Source organism: Sarcophilus harrisii, chromosome X (genome assembly GCF_902635505.1).
Source record: "Sarcophilus harrisii chromosome X, mSarHar1.11, whole genome shotgun sequence".
In the NCBI taxonomy this organism is placed as follows: domain Eukaryota; kingdom Metazoa; phylum Chordata; class Mammalia; order Dasyuromorphia; family Dasyuridae; genus Sarcophilus; species Sarcophilus harrisii.
This window is the reverse complement of record NC_045432.1, coordinates 55,269,620-55,294,022: the sequence shown is the minus strand read 5'-3', so window position 1 is coordinate 55,294,022 and position 24,403 is coordinate 55,269,620. Positions and strand designations below refer to the sequence as shown.

The 24,403-nt window shown below is 38.9% G+C and overlaps 1 protein-coding gene across 2 annotated transcripts in view; it reads left to right on the top strand.

The window, feature by feature from the left end:
- The window catches only part of ABCB7 (ATP binding cassette subfamily B member 7), a 114,998-nt gene that overhangs the window by 82,450 nt on the left and 8,145 nt on the right, over window positions 1–24,403 (top strand). For both annotated transcript variants that reach the window (XR_004230609.1, XM_031944809.1), the window contains exons 6-15: window positions 329–597; window positions 6,785–6,873; window positions 6,966–7,053; window positions 7,567–7,741; window positions 8,937–9,094; window positions 9,606–9,769; window positions 9,919–10,048; window positions 12,416–12,587; window positions 17,908–18,011; window positions 20,912–21,019. Coding sequence is in view for 1 of the 2 variants with exons in the window: in XM_031944809.1 (XP_031800669.1) it covers window positions 329–597; window positions 6,785–6,873; window positions 6,966–7,053; window positions 7,567–7,741; window positions 8,937–9,094; window positions 9,606–9,769; window positions 9,919–10,048; window positions 12,416–12,587; window positions 17,908–18,011; window positions 20,912–21,019 (1,457 nt within the window). In the remaining variant the exon portion in view is untranslated. The remainder of the gene's footprint in view (window positions 1–328; window positions 598–6,784; window positions 6,874–6,965; window positions 7,054–7,566; window positions 7,742–8,936; window positions 9,095–9,605; window positions 9,770–9,918; window positions 10,049–12,415; window positions 12,588–17,907; window positions 18,012–20,911; window positions 21,020–24,403) is intronic.

The following is a 24,403-nucleotide window of genomic DNA, read 5'->3' as shown; positions in this document are numbered from 1 at the left end:
ATCCATTCCTAGATTCTGAAGTCTGAGTTATAATCTTCAAGTCTTAGCACAAATATAAATCATGACAAAAACTTGTAATAATAAATGTCACTTTAAGATCCCTTCCACAGTGAAGTAAATCTTTATTTATGGACTGTTTGGTAAAATCTACAACTCTTTGGTGGAACTTGGTTCCACCCAGTTAACTTAATGTACTAACTGTATACCTTAGCTCTTAGTACTGTTCTAGTGCCAATTAATATAGAAAGCTCAAAGTAAGAATATTCTCATATGTGTTTGCATTTTACATTCCATTCCTTTTTTTTTTTTTTTTTTTAATTATTTCTAGATGGTGTGTCAAGAGCTGGAGCTGCACTTTTTAATGAAGTTCGAAATGCAGTATTTGGTAAAGTGGCACAAAATTCTATCCGAAGAATAGCCAGGAATGTCTTTCTCCACCTCCACAATCTGGATCTGGGCTTCCACCTGAGCAGGCAGACAGGTGCCCTGTCAAAGGCTATTGACAGAGGAACAAGGGGTATCAGTTTTGTCCTGAGTGCATTAGTATTTAATCTTCTTCCCATCATGTTTGAAGTGACCCTTGTCAGTGGGATCTTGGTAAGTTCTAACTTTATTCAGACCAAAAACTGTTATTTATTTATTTTTTTTATCAAATACAGTCTCTTTAATAGATATCCACTATTTCAGGTTCATATGCCATTCAGTGCTTATAGGGTTTTTTCTTTTGTTTTTTCGAGGCAATCGGGGTTAAGTGACTTGCCCAGGGTCACACAGCTAGTAAGTGTCAAGTGTCCGAGACTGAATTTGAAGTCAGGTCCTCCCAACTCCAGGGCTGGTGCTCTATCCACTGCAGTGCCACCTTGCTGGCCCAACATGTAGGTTAGAAAAGCCAGGTGGTCTATTATGAGTCTGAAGAATAATTTTATTTGTATAGAGTTCTGTCTTATTACCACGAACACCATTGGATCATCCAGATTATTTTGCAGTTAATTTTGTTAAATCAAATATTTCTTGAAATGTGGTGGGAAGGGAGTCTTTAAACTTTAAACTTTAAACACCTTGGTTGTAACTTTCATTCCTTTGTTGCAGAGGTCAAGGTCCTCTATGGGATATTGTATATAAATCATATAGAACTATAAGTTGACTAATTTTATTGAACTGCTTTTAAAAAATATTTGTTACAGGGATTGGCTTGCTGGGTAAAAGGGATATTTTCATAAATGAGTAGTATTTTTAAAAAGTCAGATCAAAATAAGAAAAGACGAACTTTGGGAATAATACTCTGATTCATGTTAGAATTCTAAGCTTCTCTTCATAGCATTTAAACAAACTGAATATTTCTCTTTTTTATTTAACTGATACTTTTTATATCATTTCTTTTTCTTTTTATTATAATAGCTTTTTATTTTCAAAATACATGCAAAGATAGTTTTCGGCATTCACCCTTGCAAAATCTCACGTTCCCAATTTTTCTCCCTCCCCTAGACAGCGAGTAATCTATATAGGTTAAACATGTGCAATCCTTCCAAACATGTTTCCACATTTATCATGCTGCACAAGAAAAATCAGATCAAAAAGGAAAACAAAAGTGAAAAAAAGGAAAACAAACAAGCAAATGACAACAAAAAAAGTGAAAATACATGTTATGATCCACATTCAGTCTCCATAGTCCTCTTTCTGGATGCAGTATATCATTTCTTCTATTCATTTTTATATTAATTTCTTAGTACAACCCTCTTCTTTTTCCTTCCTCAGTGATCTTTCCCATTGTAAGAAAGATTGGAAATTTTCAGCAAAACCAACCATCACATGTTATGTCTGACAGAATGTATGATATTCTATAGCCATAGCTCCCCATTTCAGAATGGGGACAGAATGAAGACAGAAAAACACATTTCCTCAGCTGTTCTTTGAGGCCAGGATGCAGCATTTAAGCATATTGAATATATCAGAGCTAAAGGTTTTGTATTCAAAGTAATTTTTTGTTTATGTTTAATTTTATTTCATTACATTATTACAGAATCAATGTAGTAATTAAGTTCAGTTCAACACATTTATTAAAAACTATGTTTGCTAGGGATACGAGACCAAAAAACCAATTCCTGCCCTTAAGGGGCTTACGGTCTGTTTGGTGTCGGGAGGGGAGGGGACTTGAGTAACATACATAGAAAAGTAAATATCGATCTATTTAAAAAAAAAAAACAAACCTACATATTAATGATGAGGACTGGCCTGGAAACTTAGTTTAAAAAAGGCATCAGAAGAAAAAGATAGTGGTCTATGATACTGATTTTTGTACATAAGAGAGAAGGAGAAGAAAAGTTATGAGGAAGGGGAAGAGACCACCTCCCTCACTCCCCTCTCACCCCTATAAGCACAATGAAGAGAGCCTTGGCAGCCAAAGCCAGGGCTGGATATGGGTTTCCAGCAGGTACTTTTTAAAGGCTTTGAGACTTATCTGGAACTTAAAAGGATGTGCTTGTTCAATGGATTGTCAGTATTGGGTCTCCCAACAGTCTGGATAGATAATAGGATGATCCTGATGCCATACAGGGCTAGCCAACTTGTCTTTGAGAATGTTCAGACAGATGATGCTCTGCGAGTCCATTCCTGAGATGATACCAGGACATGGCATATGAGAAGTCACTGGGGAACCCCAGGGAGATTTTGTATCTCAGCTTTCAAGAACCCTGAGACATAGGTGCTATTGTTATTCTCCTTTTACAGTTGAGGAAACTGAGACAGAGATGAAATGTCTTGCCCAGGGACCATCACAAAGTTAGGAAGTGTCTGAATTGGGATTTGAACTCAGCTCTTCCTAGTGGACTTCAGGCCCAACATTCTAGCCACCTTGCCTCCCTCTAGCCAGTGCTCCCTGGAGTAACATTTTGAAGAGTTTTACATGTAAAACAGGCTTTTATATTTTATCTTAGAGTCAATAGCAAGCCTTTGGATCTTTATCAGGGCTAGAATGGAATGGTCAGGCATGTATTTTCGAAATACAGGTTTGATGGCTGTGATTAATTAGAGGCTATTACAATGTTTCAGGCAAGAAATGATGAGACCTGAACTGCAATGATTGTGATGTGACTAGAGAGAGATATTGCAGAGGTCGAATCAGCCAGACTTGGATATGAAGGATGGCGAGGGTGAGGAGTTGAGGAGGACCCCGAGGTTGTAAACCTTGGCAACTAGAAAGATGGTCATCCCCTTGTCAGACTTCCGTGGAATCTTTCTGCACTGATTCAGATCGCAACTCTTTGCTGTCTCCTCCTTTGGTGAGCTTGCTGTGTATAGGCTTCCTTGGAGAAGTCTTTCTTCTGGGTCTTTTCATATTTTGTAGATACCAATACAGCTCTTGGACTGTCCCATCTGTTATCTTTCACTCACCATACGTGACCAGGTAGCTTTTCTGGCTATACATGTCATTAACGGTGTCTTTCATGCCATTTTTTGCAGACAGCTCATCATCGATAACATGCCATCACCTATTTAGAGTCATCATAAATCATTCTATTGCCCTTGGGGTCACCCACAAATTTGACTCTTTAGAGATCGTGGTATTCCATGATTCTCAGCGATATAGCAGCGCTAGGAGAATATTGGTAGTGGAAAGATGGACTTTTGTGTAAAGGTACAGTTTGTGATCATTGAAATAGCTATCTAATTTTCTCCATTCGGTCATTTTTACTCTTCTAATCAATTCTCAGCCTGCATGAGATAACTTTTTTTTTTTTTTAAACTACAGTGATTTCTTTAGGTGTTGCTTTGGTTTTATTTGTAGTTTTTCAGGTCTGGCTCTTTCCTCTAAACGTATTTTTTATTAAAAACAGTTTTATTCAATTGCAGGTGGAAATTGAGATTTTAAAAAATTTTTACTTTTTTTTTCTGAACTTAAACCAAAAAAGAACCATTTCATATATACGGCCAAACACAGAGAGGATTTTTGAGGAAACCCAGTTTCATAGCAGTTGATTTTTGTTTTTAAGAATGTAATAAGTTCTGCATATTACTTTCAAAACTACCCTGCTTGTCTGTACTTCTTTCTGAATTTCCTTCTGTTTTCTTTAGTGCATTTTTAAAAAATGTTGCAGTGGCCCTCTTTTTTTGGGGCATCACTATGCTAACTTCCCCTTCCTTCCCAATATGCTGCCACCTCTTCTCCCTGCCCTCATTCCTACTCAAGAACTTCATGAAGAAAAAAAAAAGGCAAAAAGAAAAAAAAATTCTTGTAATAACTAAGCATAGTCCAAGAAAATGAATCCACAATAGTATCCGTGTCCAAGGATGAGTATCTCTGCATCTTGTCTCATCATCTCTCTATAAAGAGGTGGATAACCTGCTTCGTCACTGGTATTCTGGAGAAAGTATTAATCATTACATTGATCCGAATATGAAATTCTCCAGAAGTTGTTTTTCTTTACAGTGTAAATCTGGTTCTGCTTTACTTTTCTCTGTCAGTATGTAATTGGTCCATTGCAGGATTTTCTACACTTGCCTCTATTGCCATTTCTTATGGTAGAGTAATATTTCTTTACATTTATATATTACAGTTTGTTCAGACCTTCCCCAATCGTCTAAGAGGAATCTATGATACCCTCTTAAATTGTGGTTGTTTGTTCCCTCAATCCCTTCTTTAGAATCTGGAGGCTTGTTCTGCTAGTGACATTCCCCCTGGTATTATTCTTCTCTTTTATCCTATTTCCTTCCCCTTTCCCCCACCCCCATCTCAACTTGTTTTCCTGTTGAGTTTGCTGTATCTCCACATCAAGCTCTATGTGTTCTGCTCTCTTTTGTCAGTGTGAGAAAGAGAGGTACATCTGATGCCCATTCCCCCCCACTTCTTTCTCCATTTTTATAAATTCTCATGTATTGCAGTTAGGAGAAATAGCAAGGACCTCTTCCTTCCTTCTTTCTACAGTAATGGCTTCCTTCTTTTGCCTTCCCTCCTCTTCCCCTGTTCAAATCCTCAGAACAGAACCAATCCACCTTCTAAGACATCTATCTTTCCTATTTAACTCCTTCATTACCCTTTGAAGACATTAAGGTTCTGAAGAGACCCAGTTTCTTCCCCATCCTACTATAATATTAGCACAACATCATCATAAAAAGTTTCTCATTGTTCAAATGAGTTCACCTAATTTCTAGGTTTTTCTGGACTCTCTGGTCTTTATTTGTATTTCAGAGTTTCTCTTCATCTCTGGTTTGTTTTTTGTTTGTTTTTTTTTAATCAAATTTACAAGTTTTCATTCTCAATCAGTTCTCAATCAGATTACAAGTTCTATTAAAGATCTATTTTGTAAAGAATTGTATTCGTTTGTCAGATTATATTCTTGGTTGCTGACCTTTCATTTTTTGCATTTTGGAATATTGTATTCCAGGATCTCTTAGGTTTTTGGTTTGCTTTGGTTTTTAAAGCAATCCCCACATCTAATAGATTTGGACAATTTTCATTTGTGATTTCTTGAAATATAGTGTCCAGACTTTTTTGAGGGGGAAGTAGGATATCATGGTTTTTGAAAAGATTTCAAAATATCTTTTCCTTGACTACAGAATCACTTGTTTTTAATGATAATATCTTAATTTTTTTTCTCCAATCTTTTGATTTTGGTCTAATATATATATATATATACTTTTCATGGGATATGATTCTCTTTGTTCTAGTCTACTTTATAGGAATTCTATTTCTTATATAAAGTTTACCGCTTTCTCTTTTAGTCTGTTTTTTCTCCTCTCTTTTTTTCTTCTAGTATTCTCTCCAAAAAAACCCCGAGTCATGAAGAGTCGGAAATGACTATGACTGAATGACAACTTTTATTTCATTCTTTTAACAGTTCATTTCTTCTAGGTATTCATGTAATAATAATAATCCATCTTTTTTCCTCTGAGTATCTGCTTGCAATTATTATGGAGTTAGATTTGTAACAATTTTTTAAAAAATTTTTAATTTTTAAAGATTTTTATTTTCAAAGCATATGCATGGATAATTTTTCATTATGACCCTTGCACAGCCTTGTGTTTCAGATTTTCCCCTCCTTCCCCCCACCCTCTCCCCTAGATGGCAAGCAATCCAGTGTATGCTATACAATGTGTAATAATTTTTAATATTTGTCAGTGGTTTCTTTGATTTACTCATCTCTCTAGCTTTAATTCCTAAATTGGGGCTTTGTGTTAGGAACAGGTTCTACCCTACTACTGTTCTTTTGGGTGGGGTGGTCAAACCCTGCTTGATCTTGCCTTGAATCTCCTGGAGCTGACCTCTACCTCCCATTGTTTAGACTAGCTGGGGTCTTTGAGGTTCAGAGGTGCAAGATCTTCAAGGCCTTCTCTGGTGTCTTAGCACAGAGTATTAGGGAGAGACATCAGAGCCCCCTGGGTTTGTGCTCTCCTGGTCTGAATGCTGAGGCACTGAGCTAGTCAGCACAGGCTGGTCACTGAGGTGTTGTCTTGGGATTCAGAGTGTTGCAGGCTATTGCAGTTGTCCCTGGCCATCTCTGACTGGCTTGGTTCTTGCTTTATTAGAGGGCTCTCCCTTTTAAGATTGCCATCAGACTTCTGACTGACATTTTTTTTTCTTCAGTCTGAAAGTAAAAGAAATCACTGTTGTTTCTTTAGATTTCTTGATCATTACTTGATCTGATAGGAAGTTCAGGATTTTGCTGGAGTAATATGCAGGAGCTCAGCAGCCTGCCTCCTCTTCAGACAGCCATCTTGGCAGGAAGTAAGTTTGTGTTGTACAAGGAACATTACCTATTTGTTGTTTTTTTTTTTTTTCTTCCCCCAGTATTACAAATGTGGTGCCCAGTTTGCACTTGTCACCTTGGGAACATTGAGTGCATACACTGCTTACACAATTGGAGTCACCCGGTGGAGGTAAGCTATCCCCCAGAAACCAGTTGGGATTTAGAGATATGTTCCCTTGGTGGAACAGATTGTTCATGGCTTTGCCCATTTTTGTTTTACAGAACTAAATTTAGAATAGAAATGAACAAGGCAGATAATGATGCAGGTAATGCTGCCATAGACTCACTGCTGAACTATGAAACTGTGAAGGTAATGCACTTATGTGTGCTTTTCTCCACATTTAACACTATTACTAAGACCTAATGCAAGTCAGATGCCTTCTCGATATAGTGTAGTATGTATCAATTGGGGTGGTGAAATAATCATTTTGATGAAAGTTGCCTCTTCCTTAGGGAGTGCCTTATTTTCAGTTCGGTGCCATTTTAATATTTCACCGAATAAATGAATTTCTAAGTGATGAAAGTATGGTGACCAACTCAAGTTGGTTCTTTAGGCATCTTTCAAATGCTTTCTTCATGTTAAAAGGCCGGCATTTATGGCTTATAAAGATCATTTTGAAAGTGTACCTATGTAGGAATAGCAAGTATCAGTGTTTCAAGTTAGGTTTATAAAATGGGGGAAATATAGCATTGTTTTGTATGTGTATAAAGTCAGCGATTGAGCCACTGTCCCAAGGATTACAGAATTGCATTTGCTGATTGATATGTCACTTGGGTGCATATATGCTCTTTTTCAAAGTAATTATCTTTGTATATCCTGTAGTATTTTAATAATGAAAAGTATGAAGCACAGAGATATGATGGATTCTTGAAGTCTTATGAGGCAGCTTCACTCAAGAGCACTTCTACCCTGGCTATGCTCAACTTTGGACAAAATGCTATTTTCAGTGTTGGCCTAACAACCATAATGGTTCTTGCCAGTCAGGGAATTGTGGCAGGTAATGGATGCCTTTACCTTCTATCTTCTACTTTTTATCTTTATGAACAAAAACAAAGAGAAGGGCTACACATGCTGTTGCTGACTGTGAAATGCTGAATATACTTGGGATATTTTTCTTGTTTGAAACAGAATATATTTTCCTGATTATTAATGGTGCTTGCCCCTCCCTCCCTCCCTCCCTCCCTCCCTCCTTCCTTTCCTCCTTCTCTCCTTCCCTTCCTTCCTCCCTCTTTTCCTCCCCTTCCTCCCTTTCTCCCTTCTTCCCTTCCTTTCTCCCTCTCTCCCTCCCTCCCTCTCTCTTTCCCTCTACATTATGGAGGCATTGACTTCACTGTTAGTTGACCTTATCGTTTATCTTTGTTGTGTATCTGTAACATCAGGATCTTATGTGACGTGGATTTTTTATGAACTGCCAAAGTTTCTCTTTTATCCCATTGTCTTGCCAGGTTATAGAATTTGATAATTAGATCATAAGATTCAAAGTAGGCCATGGTCAAAACAAAGGAGTCACTAATAATTTATTTTTTAAATGGGGCACAATAAAATATACGTGATGCCATTTCTTTGAGTCTTGGACATCTTTCTCTGTGTTTCAGTTGCCCCATTTTCAAGTTTTCTTCCAAGTACTCTTCATTCCCATCATTTAATGTGTTTGTTATAAACTTGATCGTATGTTTACCATTATCAAACTTGAGTTTACATAAATAAGCTTAGATTTAACCACTGATCCTTTAGTATCTCCTAATATTCTTACGGGCCCTGAATATGTATTGCCAGCTTAATAATATACCAGGCAAAGCTGTGAATGAATTATGTCTTTTGGAGAAAAGAAGAGAATTTTATTTCTCTCTTTGCTCTAATCTCTCCCATAATATGTTTCATTATATTTGAATGGTAAACTGTTTTTGTTTTCTACTTAACATACACAAAATTATCTGATAACTTCCATGAGGATGGCAACCCAGTCTTAATTATCTCTGTTTGTAAATGCCTACTATTATGCTAGGGCAGGATCACATGCACATAATAGGGAGTTCATACAGTTGCTGGTACTATGAATAGGCCAGGAGTTTGCCGATGTACTATGCTTTGAAGTATATTGTAGAACAATAGACATTAAATTTCTCTTGGCTGGGCAAGTGCCATCTAAATTCATTCTTTATTTTCTTCTTCTAAATTCTTTTTATTTTGAGGGACCCTTACTGTTGGAGATCTTGTAATGGTGAATGGGCTGCTTTTTCAGCTTTCGCTACCTCTGAACTTTCTGGGAACTGTATACCGAGAGACTCGACAAGCACTCATCGATATGAACACTCTGTTTACACTACTCAAGGTAGACACACAAATTAAAGTAAGTACTTTATTCTTTTTAAGTGTTTAAGTCTCATCCCATGAATAGAATTATACTAGGGAAATCATCTTCTTTCACTGGCTGAGCTAATTTCTTCTTTGCCAGATGTGTTAATTTGACTGTGTAGTAGCCTTTTCTTTCATATTGGGAAGGAACTTTATGCAAAGGGACTTGCTTGGGGTTCATTTTGTTTATATTAACTTGAGTATATTTATTATGCACTTGGTTTTCTTTTGTTTATAATGAATGATGCAGAGTTTGTGATGGAAAAAAAAAGTTGCTTAGAAACAGTGTTCAAAAAGGAATTTTTCTGCCCTTTATTGGAAATGAGAATGGGAGGGAGGGAGGAAGAGAGGAAGAGAGGCTTCTGAAAGCCTCTCTCCCTCTTCCTCTTTTTTTTTTCCCCATTATTTTCTCTTTTTAGCTGTGTGAAATAGAAAATTTTCTTCATAGTTGAATGCTAAGCTGTGGGTAAAGTGGTGTGTTGTTTTCTTTTTCTCTTTCCTGCTAGGACAAAGAGATGGCACTTCCCCTTCAGATTTCACCACAGACAGCTTCGGTGGCCTTTGATAATGTACATTTTGAATACATTGCGGGTCAGAAAGTCCTGAATGGAGTATCATTTGAAGTCCCCGCAGGAAAGAAAGTGGCCATTGTAGGAGGTAGTGGGTCAGGGTGGGTACTTTAGAAAATTCTGCATCATTGATTTCCCAACGTGACTTGTTTTCTCCCCTATAACATCATTATAGTCACTTGGAAAATGCCTGCCCAATGCCAATTGGATTTAAACTATCTCCCCTTTTCTGTTTCTTTCCCTATTTCAGAAAAAGCACAATAGTGAGATTACTGTTTCGGTTTTTTGAGCCCCAGCATGGTAACATTTATATTGCTGGTCAGAATTTACAAGATGTCAGCTTGGAGAGCCTAAGGAAATCTGTGGGAGTGGTGCCTCAGGTACATTTTTCCTTTTAAATGTGTTCTTTGCTTATATTCGTCAAAAAGAGAAAGAACAAGATGCTATTGTGTGAACAAATGTTCAACAGCAGTCAGTGTGGAGAAAACTGAGTGTCCTAAGGTACTTGGAACTGTTAAGCACTTAGAGGTCAAATTTCATGGACAAAACAAAAATGAAAACCAAAAGCGAGCTGTGAAGACTTCCAAACTCAAAAATTTAAAAACAGATTTTTAAAATTGTTTTTACATGTAATTGGGGGAAAATAAAATACTAAGTGAACAAAAAAAAGAAATCAAAAAACCAAAAAAGATTTCCAAGTCCCAACCAAATGGCATAATTTATTTGGAACAGTTATAGACATAATGAAAATCTAGGACATCCAGATAATTTGGCAGCCACCACTTTGTGGTTTTCAATGTAAGAAAATATTACATTTGTAGAGAATTAAGTTAGAAAAGCAATAGCCCGTGCTCTTATTAAGCTTCCTTTTTGTGAAGAGTATGGAGAAGCAGTGTGTTGTGCATGATGTCCCAGACTTAGAGTAAAGAAACTTTAGCTTCCATTCTGCCTCTGACATACACAAGCTGCGTGCTCTTGAGCAAGACTTTCTGCCTCTCTGAGCCTCAGTTTCCCCATCTGTAAAATGAGAGGCTTAGACCAGATGATCCCAACTCTAAATCTATGATCATGTGACTTTGAACTCTTTCCCTGTGAATACACATTGAAGTCCATCGGTAAGACAGCAAGGTACACTTGTTTGTAAAAGCAGTGGAAAGAGTTCTTTTGATTTCTCTTTATCAAGGAAGAATTCATAGAGAAGGTAAAAGCCTAAGATCCTGACAAAACAAGAAAGAGGGTGACCTCATGGGGATTAGGCAACTCTTTTTTTCCAAGCCCACCAAGTTCCAAGAAAAACTAGACTTCAGATGAGGAAGAGCAATATAATTTTGAATCTTGGATATATCTTTCGCTCAATTGCTCCCTTCCCCAATTTTAAAACTTCATTTTAAAGGATGACTACAATATAGCGGGAAAAGTGGGTTATGTAAAAATAAAAGATATCAATAAAATCTTTGAAAACATTTTGAATCTTAGAAACCAAAAGGAGCTAGAATATTAATTTACAGTTTTTGAGGATGATAGGTCAAAAGATTTGTAATTTTGTCAGTGTGTGGGCTTCATCCACTGACACAAATCACATTGCCTTGGTGCTTTAGGAGACGGTCTTCATTAGTTGCTGTGGCCAAAAATAAGTCTTATCATTTGATTGGCTGGCCTTCTGGTGAAGAATTTCTCTGTGTGTAACTAGGTCTTCCGATGACAGATAGATAGTCCATCACCATGCCTGTGTCTGAAACTTTTCCAGCTTGATAGAACCTCCCAGAGCATGCATTTGTTTGCTGGCAAAACCTTTAGAGAATTTAAGACCATCAGTATGTCATGATGAGGTACTGAAATGGGATTTTGGTGGAAAGCAGTATGGCGATGACTCTTACATTATAAATGATAAGCCTTTAAAATCGAAGGATTCTCATCTTGGTAAATCACTTAAGTAACATATATGAGTCTCTGGATTTTTTCCCACACACTTCAGATCTTATTGTTGTTTAGGATTCTATAAGGATTTTAATTCGAGGATCTTGGGGGGAAAATATATATTTAGTGTGTCTAGAACCTGAATTCTTTGGAGATAATAGCTTCTATTTTATTTAACACATGGCACTTGCCTCACAGCAACTTTTGGAGGTGTGAAGGAGTTGGAGGAGCATTATTCTCTTTTTGTAAATGAGAAAATGAAGTATAGAGAGATGAACCAGGCTTAGTTGGACCTCAAGCTGTAAGCTTCTGGGTCTCTGGGTCAGATGTTCATCCCATTCCAGGGTGAGCATTAATTATGACAGGATAAGAGGTTTGAGTATTAATAGCAGAATTACAATTTTAAATACCTAAAACCATATCTTAGAGGGATGATGATGCTCAGGAAGACTAACACTTCTCAGGTTGTTATTGTTTATACACCATAATAGGAAGACTGTGGTTCTGCTTCTTTGGTGATAGCCTTCCAGCCTTTGGGAGATGAAAAAGAATTTAGAATGTGTAAGAGTAGATACTTGCCTTTTTAAAGTAAAACAGTTTTAGGCTATCTCAGTTATCTATATTGAAGCATCTAATAAAGACTTTCTACAGTCCATCATTCAAAGAAATTTTTATAGCTTGTCTGAGATCTGCCAGATAGAGTTTTCTTCTCCAACAGGTAGTGCAGACATCCCAAAAGAACAGTCCAGTGGTTCGCTATTTTCTATGTTTTGAGTACCTTTTCTTAAATGTCATATTTCTTTTTTTTTTTTTCCCCATATTTGTCCTAGGATGCTGTTCTCTTCCATAACACCATCTATTACAACCTTTTATACGGAAACATGAATGCTTCAGCTGAGGAAGTTTATGCAGTAGCAAAATTAGCTGGAATCCACGATGCTATTCTTCGGATGCCTCATGGATATAACACACAAGTTGGGGAACGGGGGCTCAAGCTTTCTGGTAACTTTCTGTTCTTTAGACTCTCTTTATGTCAGTGCTGTCATCGTTACCCTCCTTGCCCCTCTGCCTCCTTACCACACAAAACAAAATCATCCAACCCCGATCTTTAATTGGCTCTTTGGTGGTTAATATGACTGGGTTCAAAACAAGAATTTAGGTCACTCTCACCTCCCCGTCCAAAAAACACAAAACCAACACTAATTAACTTGACATTTTAAAAAAAGTTAAATATCTGTGTTCTTCATAACTGCCTTGCCCTTACCCCTCTCTGTCCTCCCCCCTCCTCTTGACATGAATCAGTTAATGATACGATCCTGTCATTACCTCTTAATTGACCTATAAGCTACATAATCAGTAAGGGAAAACTGAGCTTGTTATTTGCCTAGGAGAGTGGGGGGGGGGGAGGGGGAAGAGAATGATGATCAGATGGAAAACATTGCACCTGTCATCATGGTCCGGACAGCCTCTGAGCTTAGAAGTAGCCCACTGGAAGTGCCATTGCCACCGGAGCCCTTGTGAAAGACCTGGAGCTGGTGGAAACTCTCAGGGCTCAGAAGTGGAGAAGAGTAAGAAGCCAAAGAAACCAGAAGCAAACTCCCTAGATAGGCTCGTCTCCCTAGGTCACGGTCCCATCGTGTCCCACCGTGTCCCACCTTTGTTATACAGCTGGAACTTAGGCTGAAGAACCATGTTGTTTCATAAGCAGCCTCCTAAAATATAAATACCTGTGGAACATCTCATTCAGACATTAAATATTTCCATTTTTATTGTTGTTATCTCTATTTTGCAAATGAAGAAGCAGTCTCATGGAAGTTGATTGTTTTCTTTCTGACACCTAAACAATCAACCTCCATGAGACTGTTTCTTCATTTGCACAAAGTATTCACAGAGTGTGGGTTTTGATTGGGTAGCAGGAGCTCAGTGTCTAGAAGGGGAAAGGGGAGGTAGATAAATGGTCTATTATGTCCTTTGAGGAACAAATTGTGCATAAGGCAGACTTTAGAAAGGTTATTGTAGTTGGAAACTTAAGCCAGCAAGAGCCACTGAGGGAGGGAGGTGAGTTCCAGAGATAAAATCCATTTCTTTCCAGATTTTGCCTTAGAGATATGGTTATACACCCAGGAACAGGGGAGAAGACTTTTCCTTTCCTAGCTTTCTTCCTTTGGCACGTGGCCTCTTGCTCCTAAGACCCAGAGCTGAAGCTAGTGTTGTGTTACAAAGGATTAGGGTGTCTGGAGTTGTCAGAAATCCTAGTAGAAAAGCCTATCTCAACCTCTTCATTTTACAGAGGAGAAAAGTGGGGCCCAGAGAGGGACGTGATTTGCTTATAGTCATGCAGTGAACCAGTGGCAGAACTCCGTCTCCCTGGCTCCAAATCTCCTGCTGCTCCTTCTCAGGGTTTTTTGCTGCTTCTTCATTCATATCATGCCTGCTAACTGTGGGTTGCCTCCAAGGATCTGTCCTGGGCCCTCATTTCTTCTCCCCCCTGTGCTATCTCACTTGTTATTCTCAGCAGTTCCCTTGGATTCCATTAGTTTGATGCCGAGAATTCTCAGATTGGTAGTGTTGTCTCTCCTTAGCTACAGTCCTGCATCACCAACTGCCTTTTGAGCATCTTCAGTTCAGTGTGTCCCCAGGATGACCCATTATCCTTTCCCCAAAGTTTTTCCTCTTCCAAACTTCTTCCATGTTACTGTTGAGGCCACTGCCATCCTCCCAATCCCCAGACTCTCCATCTCAATGTCATCTTGACTCCACACCTTCAATTCATTATTGCCTCCACCCCCTGTTCAGGCCCTCGGCACCTTTTGCCTTGGACCATTGCAGTAGCTGGCTAATGGGTGTTCTTGCCTTATGTCTCTTCCTACTCCACACCATCCTTTCTGTTGCCTCTAGAATCAAATATAAAGTTATTTGTTCTTCACATCTCTTTAAAACTTGTCCCTTTTCTACCTTTCCAGTCTTCTTACACTTTACCTACACTTACCCTTCCTATCCAACTCTACTGTCTTCTGGCTATTCCTTCTGTAGGCCATTAGATTTTGTTTCTCCATCTCTTTGCACTTTGCGTTGCCTATAATACTCAGTACCCTTCCCCTGTCTCCCCTTTCCCAGGCTTTCTTCACCACGGCTCAAGTTACACCTTCCACATGAGAGCTTTTCTAGAACATTGTCTCTGCCCCCACCCCATTAGTGCCTTCCCCTCTAAGTTTTCTTTGCATCTACCTGTGTATACCTCGTGTGTACTTAGTTATGTACTCATCTCCCTCATTAGAATGTGACCTCCTTAAGGGTAGGTTTTGGGATTTGGTGTCCTTCTGACACCTAAATAATTTTATCTTTTTCCTCTTAGAAGTTACTCGCTGTAAAGTTAGCTGTATCCCTTTAGGGTTTGGAATTCCTTGCACTTAGCGCAAGGCCTGGCACAGAGTGAGTGCTTACTTAATAAAATGCTTGTTGACTGACTGTTCGTACCACACTATTGCAGTATAGATTAAGCTTTTGTGGACTATATAGAAAACCTCATCACCATTGATAGCACTTTTTCCATAAATACAATATGAATCAAGATCCAAATAGGCAGCTTAAAAAATGAAAATTTCAAACACAATCTGTTCCTTAAGTTGCAGAATCTCTATGTATATGTATACGTTTGTGTGTATATGCACACATCTGAGAGAGATTGATGTGGATTTTTTTTCCTTGTCTGTGTTAGAAAATTTTGGATTCTGAACCGGTTGACTGGGTTGCACTTTGCCTAAAATAAACATTTTCATTTTCTTATTAAATATATATTGTCTGGCATTTGGCAGGTGCCTTTTTTGGCCTCATTTTGAAGTTAGTTTTTATTGATAATCTTTGTTTTTAGATGATCATCAATATTTCCCTCTATATCCTTCCCCCTTCCCAGAGAACCATCTCTTATAATAAAAAATCAATAGGAGGAGAAAAAAGAGTTCAACAAAACTAAGCAATAGTTAAAGAAGCCTGACATTATACATGCAGCAGAGCACAGCTATAGTCTTTCCCAAATCCTCTCTCTTCCTCCCCAGGAAATTGGTTCTAGGGGAATGGGGGTGGTGCTACCGATTTTATAAGTAGAGTCATCTCTTTAGCTTGGGTATTCCAAAGATCATTGGTGTGATCGCAGCCTTTCCCTCTCTTAGGCTTTATGAGTTGTTGAAGGAGAAAAGCTTCATCATCCAGTAGCCAGCCTTCTGGTAATGAGCCTTTCTGAATTTTGCCAGACAGAGCCTCACACATAACAGCCATATAGTCTATAGCCTCTGTACCTGAACTGCACTGGCCTTGTTTGCAGAAACCCAAAGTTAGTCTCTCCATCACAATGAGGCACAGAGGAGAATATTAATGGAAGGAGCATCAAAGATATCTGTGTGTAGCATTACCAACTTTCTTATATTGCTTTTTTTTTCTTTGTATACTGCTACCTTAACAATTATTCTAAAGTTTCTTGAATATCACAATTCTGAACAAAAAGCATAAAACCACGTCCTTTTCCATGCCATTGGACATCTAGTAGGCCTTAATGCAGCTTTTCTGTTTTTTAGGAGAAATAGGAGTCTATACTCTTATCCTTCCTAAGCTCATAGAATTTTAAGAGTTGAAAAGAGTGTAAGAGTGGGAATTTGTTGTAAATGGTTTCTAAGTTTTTTTCAGGCTCTGACATCCTATGTTTCTAGGTTATTTAGTTAGGCCTTCCAAACAAGGCAGGAGTTCCCTCTAGCCTTTGTTGGAGTGTTTCCATTGAGGAGGAGATTAATTTAAGACTTAGGAAAGCTAACTTAATGAAGAGAAGGGTTTCAGGAGAGAAGGAGCCTTGGAAACAGTGATAATGGAATAAGAAACTTAGCGTGCGCACGCACACACACACACACACACACACACACACACTCCCCCCAACCCCCCCAGAGAGACGAGAAAGCTGGGCTCTAAGAGGAAAGTGAGCCGAAAGATTCATGGAGTAGTCAGCTCATGGCTGCCACAAAGAATTCTGGAGAAGGGTTCAAGCTAGCACATGGGCTAGCCCATGAGACTTTCGACAAGGAAGCTAGCAGCAGAGAGGGAAATATAGCCATCTTATAGAATGTGCTTTGGTGTGTTGGAGAATGTGATGGCCTAAGAGGGGACTGCCCTCATGTAGCTACTCTGGTTGGTTATCCTCAGGTAGTCTCAGGCTGTGATCAGGTCTTGTGATTGGAACAAAATGACTAGATGGTAAGTTGTAAAAGAAATTGTTAGGAACTTATTCTAGAAATTTTTCTGTGGAATACTTCCTAGCATTAATACACTTTCTTTTCCCATCTATACTTCCATCTTTGTCCTATTCAGAATGTTGGCCCTTCTCTCTTAAATGAAAAAATTAGTAAATTTCACTTAGTATGCTGTACACAGGCAGGAATGTATACTAGTATGATACAGTGGAAAAACTCCTGGACCAATAGTCAGGAGATGAGCATTGTAGCCCCGGCCTCGTGATAACTAGTTCTGTAACTAAGCAATTCATTTTCTGAATCAGACTTATCTTCCATCATCTGTGAAATGAGAAGGTTGGATCTCCCTTCCACATTTCCAAAAATGTGATTCTATATCCATTGTCAATTTCTAAAGGGATGGATAGGAATGCGTGATAGATTTCTCTCATCTTTAAGGATATTGTGAAAAATAGCCTTCTCCTATAAAGACTACTTTGCGTGACTCCCAGAAACGGAAATGAACCTGTAGCTCATTGGTCTGATCTAGTCAGACAGTTATACCTTAAAACATTAAAGTTCCAAACTCCAAATTTCATTTTTTCGAAATTCTAAGTATCCTCCTTAATCTATTGCTTGTTTGTCAATTCTCTAAGACTGAAATTCTTTATCCCTAGCCTGTTCTTTTAATATATTCAAGGGTTTCTCCTGTAATGTAAAAAGTACCATATAATGGACATATTTCTGGGAATACTGCCACTGGTTATTTTGTGGCTGCCAGTACGACACTTAAGCTGTTCATCTGTTTGTTATTCTATCATTGTAATCTAAAATCAAAGTTGTAATCTCCTCTCCCTACTTTCTTACTTATTTGTTGGAACAGAAAATCCCATCTTAAAATTTCCATTCCAGCGAATTGAGATGCTCCCTAAGTGCCTCACACTTACAACTTACATTCTGTAACTAAAAATGAGCATGCTGCTAAATTCAGGAGGGCTGGGGAATGTTGAGGTTATCAACTGGTGATGGCTAGAAAAACTGGGGCTGTGGTATATGTATTCCTTACCCCATCCTGAGAGGTGTTTTTGGTTTTTGTTTTGTTTTGCCAGGAGGAGAAAAGCAGCGAGTAGCGATCGCCAGGGCCATTTTGAAGAACCCCCCTGTCATTCTCTATGATGAGGCTACGTCATCATTAGACTCGATTACCGAGGAGGTAAATCAGGGTGATGTAAAGAATTACTTCGTACCCGTGCTTTATCTTTCTCCCCTTAGAAGTTACTTGCTGTAAAGTTAGCTGTATCCCTTTAGGGTTTTGAGCTCACTCCTGTCTCAGTGGTCAGTAGGAGGTGCCATTGAGCAGAGTTAAGGCAGGCCTTTTTTTCTTGAGTTGGTCTCCAGATCTCCAAGTTGTATCAAGCCAGACACAGGAATGTCAAGTCCATTTGCAAACTTGTCTCCAGTTGAAACCGTGTGACACCCAGTGCTGCAGCCCTAACCCTGCCTCACCCAAAGCTGTTGGAATCGCCTCAGATGCTTACTGAGGCAGAAGCCTCTTGTCCATCTCATATGGAGGTGTCTGGTTGCCACTTAACACTCATTAAAATAAGTCATGTAAATGCTTGTGACATGCTGCACGCCAGAAAGTCTCTTGCTCATCATAGAGCAACTCACTAAGATGCAAGTCAGGTACACGGTAACCTGCAGTGCTGCTATCAATTTATATTCATTTCACAGGGAGGGCTGTGAAACATCAGGATGTTGTGACACCAATGTCATGACACTACCACGGCAACTGCATCAGCCTTCATAACCACATCCTTGCATTAAATACAAAAGTCTCAGCAGCAACAGTAATTTCATGAACTAATCTCCTTATCTAGAACTGAAAATAGGTGAATGTTGTTTTGCAAATTGTCCCCACTTGTCTGGCTTCTTATTTAATATACATGGGAACATTTGGTGTTAAGGGATAGAGTAAGCTACTGGTCTCATTGGCTAACCGTGTTTTGACAGGCTTTTGGATAGGAGGTCAATTTTCAGTGGACAAAATTGGATCCACAGTTTACCTGAATTGGTTTCGTTATAGGCTATGTTTTTAAACCTAGGGTTCTGTTACACCTTTCAAGCGACCCCTGATCAGCCCATGTCAGCTGCCCCGGTGTTCACTCATTTTCAGTCACGTCTGATTCTCTGTGATCCTACTTGAGGTTTTCTTGGTAGAGATACCGGAGTGGCTTGTCATTTCCTTCTCCAGCTCATTTGGCAGATGAGGAAACTGAGGCAGACAGGATGAATTCACTTACTTGTCCAGGATCACACAGCTAGTAAGTGTCTGAGGCCGGATTTGAACTTGGTCTAGTGCTCTATTCTGCATCACCTAGGTACTCTGTTAGCTATCTACAAAGCATAATATGAAAAGTACCCAGAATACTCTACCTTGATGAACATATCTCCTTTCAATTACTCTGAAATTCTCCCCATAAGTCATTGCTGCAGCGTTTGAAAGCCCTTGTTAAAACGTTGATGATGGGATTTGAGAAGGGAGGAGTGTTAAATTCCTCGGGTGACATAGTGGATAGTGTGCTGAAGACCCGAGAATGAATCTCACCTCAAACAGGAGCCACTTGACTACATAGAACCTCAGTTTCTTCATCTGTGAACTTCGGATAGTAACCATACTGCTTGCCTCAATGCATATTTGCAGACCTTAAAGTGCTAGGCATGTAAAAGGCATAATCAGCAAGTGAGCAGACTGAAGGAATATTATAACTCAGTGAAGAACTCTGAACATTCTGGGGGTTATGGATGCCAGGGCAATGATGTAAAACACAAGACATGTCACTAAAAGCATATTGCTTTCACTCCTTCCTATTCCTTCCCCACTATCTGCCAGCATCGTTTTGTCCTTGATCTGCAGTTCTAGGCTTTTTTGTGTTGCCTCTACTGTCAGAATGGACACTCCTTTCTCTGAGTAGCCACCTAGAGTAGGCCTGAATTTATACCTAATATATTTCTTGGGGGCCATATATCTGGAAGGTATTTGTCCTGTTTGTCTTTACTTTGCCATATTTAGAGTAAGCGTGCCAAACACAGGTGACTTTCTCTACAACACAGCTGTGCTTGAAAAACTGAAGCTAATGTATTTTCTTTTCTTTTCCTTCCTTCCTTCCTTCCTTCCTTCCTTCCTTCCTTCCTTCCCTTCCCTTCCCTTCCCTTCCTTCCCTTCCTTTCCTTTCCTTCCTTTCCTTCCTTTCCTTCCTTTCCTTCCTTCCTTTCCTTCTTTCCTTCTTTCCTTCTTTCCTTTCCTTTCCTGAGGTAGTTGGGGTTAAGTGACTTGCCTGGGGTCACACAGCTAGGAAGTTTTATGTGTCTGAGGCCAAATTTGAACTCGGGCCCTCCTGACTTCAGCGCCAATGCTCTATCCATTGTGCCATCTAGCTGCCCTGTCAATGTATTTTCTAAAAAGATAAGTCATCATAATGGTTTGAACTTGTGTTTAAAAAGACAAAATCAAAAAACCACCACCAGAATGTCCTAGTCTCCATTCCTACTGGTGCTTAGGTCAGGGTCATATAAATAATGTTCTCCCTTCCAAGCCCCACCCTCACTCCCACACCCCTTCCTTTTTGGCTTTTTTGTGCTGTGTCCTTTGGGTCACACTTGCCTTTTTTCTGTTCTTGTCATTGACTAGGTGAGAAAAAGACAGACAGAATGTTTATCATCAGTATTTTATCATCAGCTGTCAGCTGACCCAAGATTTCTCTTAAACATAGCTGCCCTCTTTGTCCCTAGCATCTTTGGTACCCACGTCCTTTTATGCACAGTGTTACTGCCTTGAATCTTTGGAGTTATTCTTTGTCATCTTCATGGTTGGGCTCCTTTTCTTCTTTTATGTCATTACTCTTATCCACAGATTAGTTGAGACATTTGTCATTTTTCTAAGTTGTTAAATATTAAATTGCAGTATTAAATGCTTGGACTGACCATCTTTTAGAAAATATGTAAGGGGTGTGTGTGTGTATATGTTTGTGAGACACACAGACACACACACACACACACATTCTGCTTACCTAATCTAAATCTTCTCTCTCTTTTCCATTTCCAAATTTACAGAATATCCTCAGTGCCATGAGGGACATGGTGAAACACAGAACATCTATTTTCATCGCACACAGATTATCAACAGTGATTGATGCAGATGAAATCATTGTCCTGGATCAGGTGAGAGATTATTACTTTCCAAAGTTTAGTCATCTGCGAACGTTCGGATTTGTTTTAACAGTGAGGCATAAGCTAAAAATGGTTCTAGTAGACTATGTGAAATTCATAAGATGAGAGATTTAGAGCTAGAAGGGATCTTTGAGACCATTCAGCCCATTCTCTTCATTTTGTTTTAAGATGAGAAACCTGAGGCCCAGACAAACTAAGGTACTCGGGCAGTGTCACATGAGTAGGAAGTAGCAGAACAGAGTTGGAATTGGAGCCCAGCTCCTCTGATGCCACATCCAAGGCTCTCTCCACCGTACCAAGCTGCCTCTTGGTTCCTTCCTTGGGATTGAACCGGGACAAAATTCCATTTTGAGAGGTGGTCTTTTGATAGCAAATCAGGTGCCAGAAGCATTTCCTTTTTTGATGTGGCCTTGGGATCGTTTGAACTGTGTACTCCCTTCTAACATTGACAGTCCCTGATGTTTTTTTGTAACGGCACCCAGAAAAGAAAACAACATGAGCACTCGTGTGTCGAGGTATTGAAGGCAGAAATGACAACAGGACAGCGTTAAATGCAGGCATGATAGAAGCATTTTTCACAGGGAAAGTGTTATAATGATTTCCTCTTCAGCTCTAAGTGAAATCTGCTGCTGAGCATTTGGCATTTTTGCCATGTTACATATTTTCCTTAGACCCTTAATGTCCCAAAAGAAAATTACCCCTCTTGTAGCACGATCATTTTCAAACCCAGTCATTGTAAGGGAAAGGAAGGAAAAGTGACAGCATGTTTCATTTCCTTTGAGAGAGTTGCTCTAAGATTGTGCCATCTAATTGTGCTGAAAATCAGCATAAGACTGTTGTGATTGGTGACCTTTGGAAATTATTATCATTTCTCTTGTCTCCTTCTTCCCGAGTAACAAGTAAATGGAAGAAGGGAAGAAAAAAAACCTTACTGTTGGACTATTTCTATCATTACTCACTTTCTGTCTTCCATTTCAGCTTTTTTTAATGGTTATTTTCCCCTTATATCAAACAAATAAACCCATCAATTCCCTATAATTTTCAAAGCTGGAGTACAGATAGAGGACGGATTCTTGCTCACCTTTTATATATCAAATTACTTGGTGGGGTCTATAGGCCACTGTGGTTTATTCACATCAATATAATGTCCTATGAAGCATTCAGTTGCATGATATGTATATACAATCAATTTCCGTTATCTATGCACCTGAGACCTTAGATCCTTTTATTGGTTTGATCCTAACAGTATTACCATTCATTACAAAATGGACTCTTTTCCTGTCCCCAGTTTGGGGTTACGTGGTCTATTAGGTGATGTGTACCAGGATGTTTTAAATTAAAAATTTGGAAAGTATCCCTTTGGTATTATGGCTATTTAAGTAACACTAATATCATCTGCTACATGTTGCCTTTATTAAATATTCTTATGGTGTGCGTTCATGTGGTTATCGCCTTTCTTACACATATCATGTTAGCATGGATTAGCAGGCTTAGGCTTACCCTCTAGTTTGCCCCTTTGAGGCTTTGTATAATATTTTAATTTTTCATAAATCAGAAGTAGTTTGTTAGTAGCAGCAGAATAGGTAGTAGGGTTAAGTCTAAAATAATCTGCTGACCTTCTTGAGTTGAAATGACTGAAAAAAAATCCCTCACCTGTCAAAGCAGCCTAACCAGAGAGCAAACTAATAGCAGGTTCACACTTAGTAGTCTCTCTCTCAGATGCCTCTCAAACTACTCACATAGAAAAAAAAGAGATACATTACGTATCCCCTCCAAACTTACCTATTTTTGGTGGACACTACCAGCTTTAGAACCGGGGAGTCATCGTTGAGTTTTCCCTCTTCCTCATTCTCCATATCTAGGAGTTGACAAGTCTTGTCAATTCTACAACCGTAACATGTCTTACCATTTATCCCCTTCTCTCTCCTTACACAGCATCTCACCAGGACTACTGAAATAGCCTCCTAATTGGTCTTCCTGCATCCAGTTTCTCACCTCTCTAACACATTCTTCAGATAGCTGCCAAATTGATGTTGCTAAAAACACATATGACCGTGTCGCTCCCCTACTAAAAAAGATCTTCAACTGCTCACTGTTACCTCCAGGATAAGATAGCAAGTCTTCAACTTAGCATTTCTAGCTCTCCCTATCTTCTTCCTTTTTGCCTAAGGGTTATATTAATCCACTTTTACATAGGCTATATAGCTTCTCTCGGTCCAAATGCCCATGGACAGCATTCCATTTCCCACCTCTGTACCTTTGCACAGTTGGTTGGTTCTCTGTATCTCAAATGTATTTCTTCCCTACTCTGTCTCTTAGAATTCCTAGCTTCCAAGCTTCAAAGAATAACTCAGATTTCATGATTTACATGGCACCTTTCTTGACTCTCCCACTTGTACTCCCTTGCTTTCCAAGCTCCTTTGTTTTATGTTGTATTTGGCTTTCTTTATACGTTACCATCAGTAAGCTCCGTGAGAACAAGTTTTTGTTTTGTTTTTTTTCCCTTCTCATCCTTAGTACCTAGCACATAGTAGGCACTTTAAAAAAATGTTTGATTGGATTTAACTGAATAAATTCCCAGCTTTCACAAGATCAGAGCTTGAGTTTGGTTGAACATAGCCTTTGACAACCCAGTGTGGTCTGTACACTCTGATGAGGCATCGTCCCGAAGTCTTAGCTTCAGAAATTTTCTAATTTTTTTTCTCCTGTGTTCTGAGAATGTTAGAGACAATCATGTCGCTGCTCTCATTCCATGCTTTTTACTGCTTGGAATCAGAGTGACATTTATTTTGGAAGGAAGTACCTAAAGGTCCTTTCAATTTAAAAGATCCCAAAATGGAAGCCAGGAAAGCAAAGATTGGGTGAAGAAAAGAGGTGGGAGCAGATTCTTGCCCCATAGTTGTTTTCCCCGTTTCCAATGCATTAAAGCTTCTGTTTTGCTGCTCTTGTTTAGAGCGAGGTTTAGAGTGAGGTCTGTCTTGTTCATTCCTCACAGGGAGGGACGACTGTAGCTGTTGAACTCATGACCAGTCAGTGGCATTTCACTACTCTATTCACTGTAATCCAGTGAACAACTTGAAGATCCTTTCAAATATAAAGTTATAGTTATATATGACTTTATTCAATTCAACAAACATTTAGATTTTTTTTTTATTAATAAAAATGTTTTTTCTCTCTCTCATCATGACATAACTATCCTGCCCCCAAATGAGGGAAATGGTCCAAAAAGAATAACAAAACTCTTGAAACAAATATGTAAAGTCAAGCAAAACAGATTCCCACACTGACTATGTCCCCCAGATATGTCTCCATCTGCATCCTGAGTCTTAGCACTTTTGTGTCAAAAGGTGGATATGTTTCGTCATTGGTCTTCTG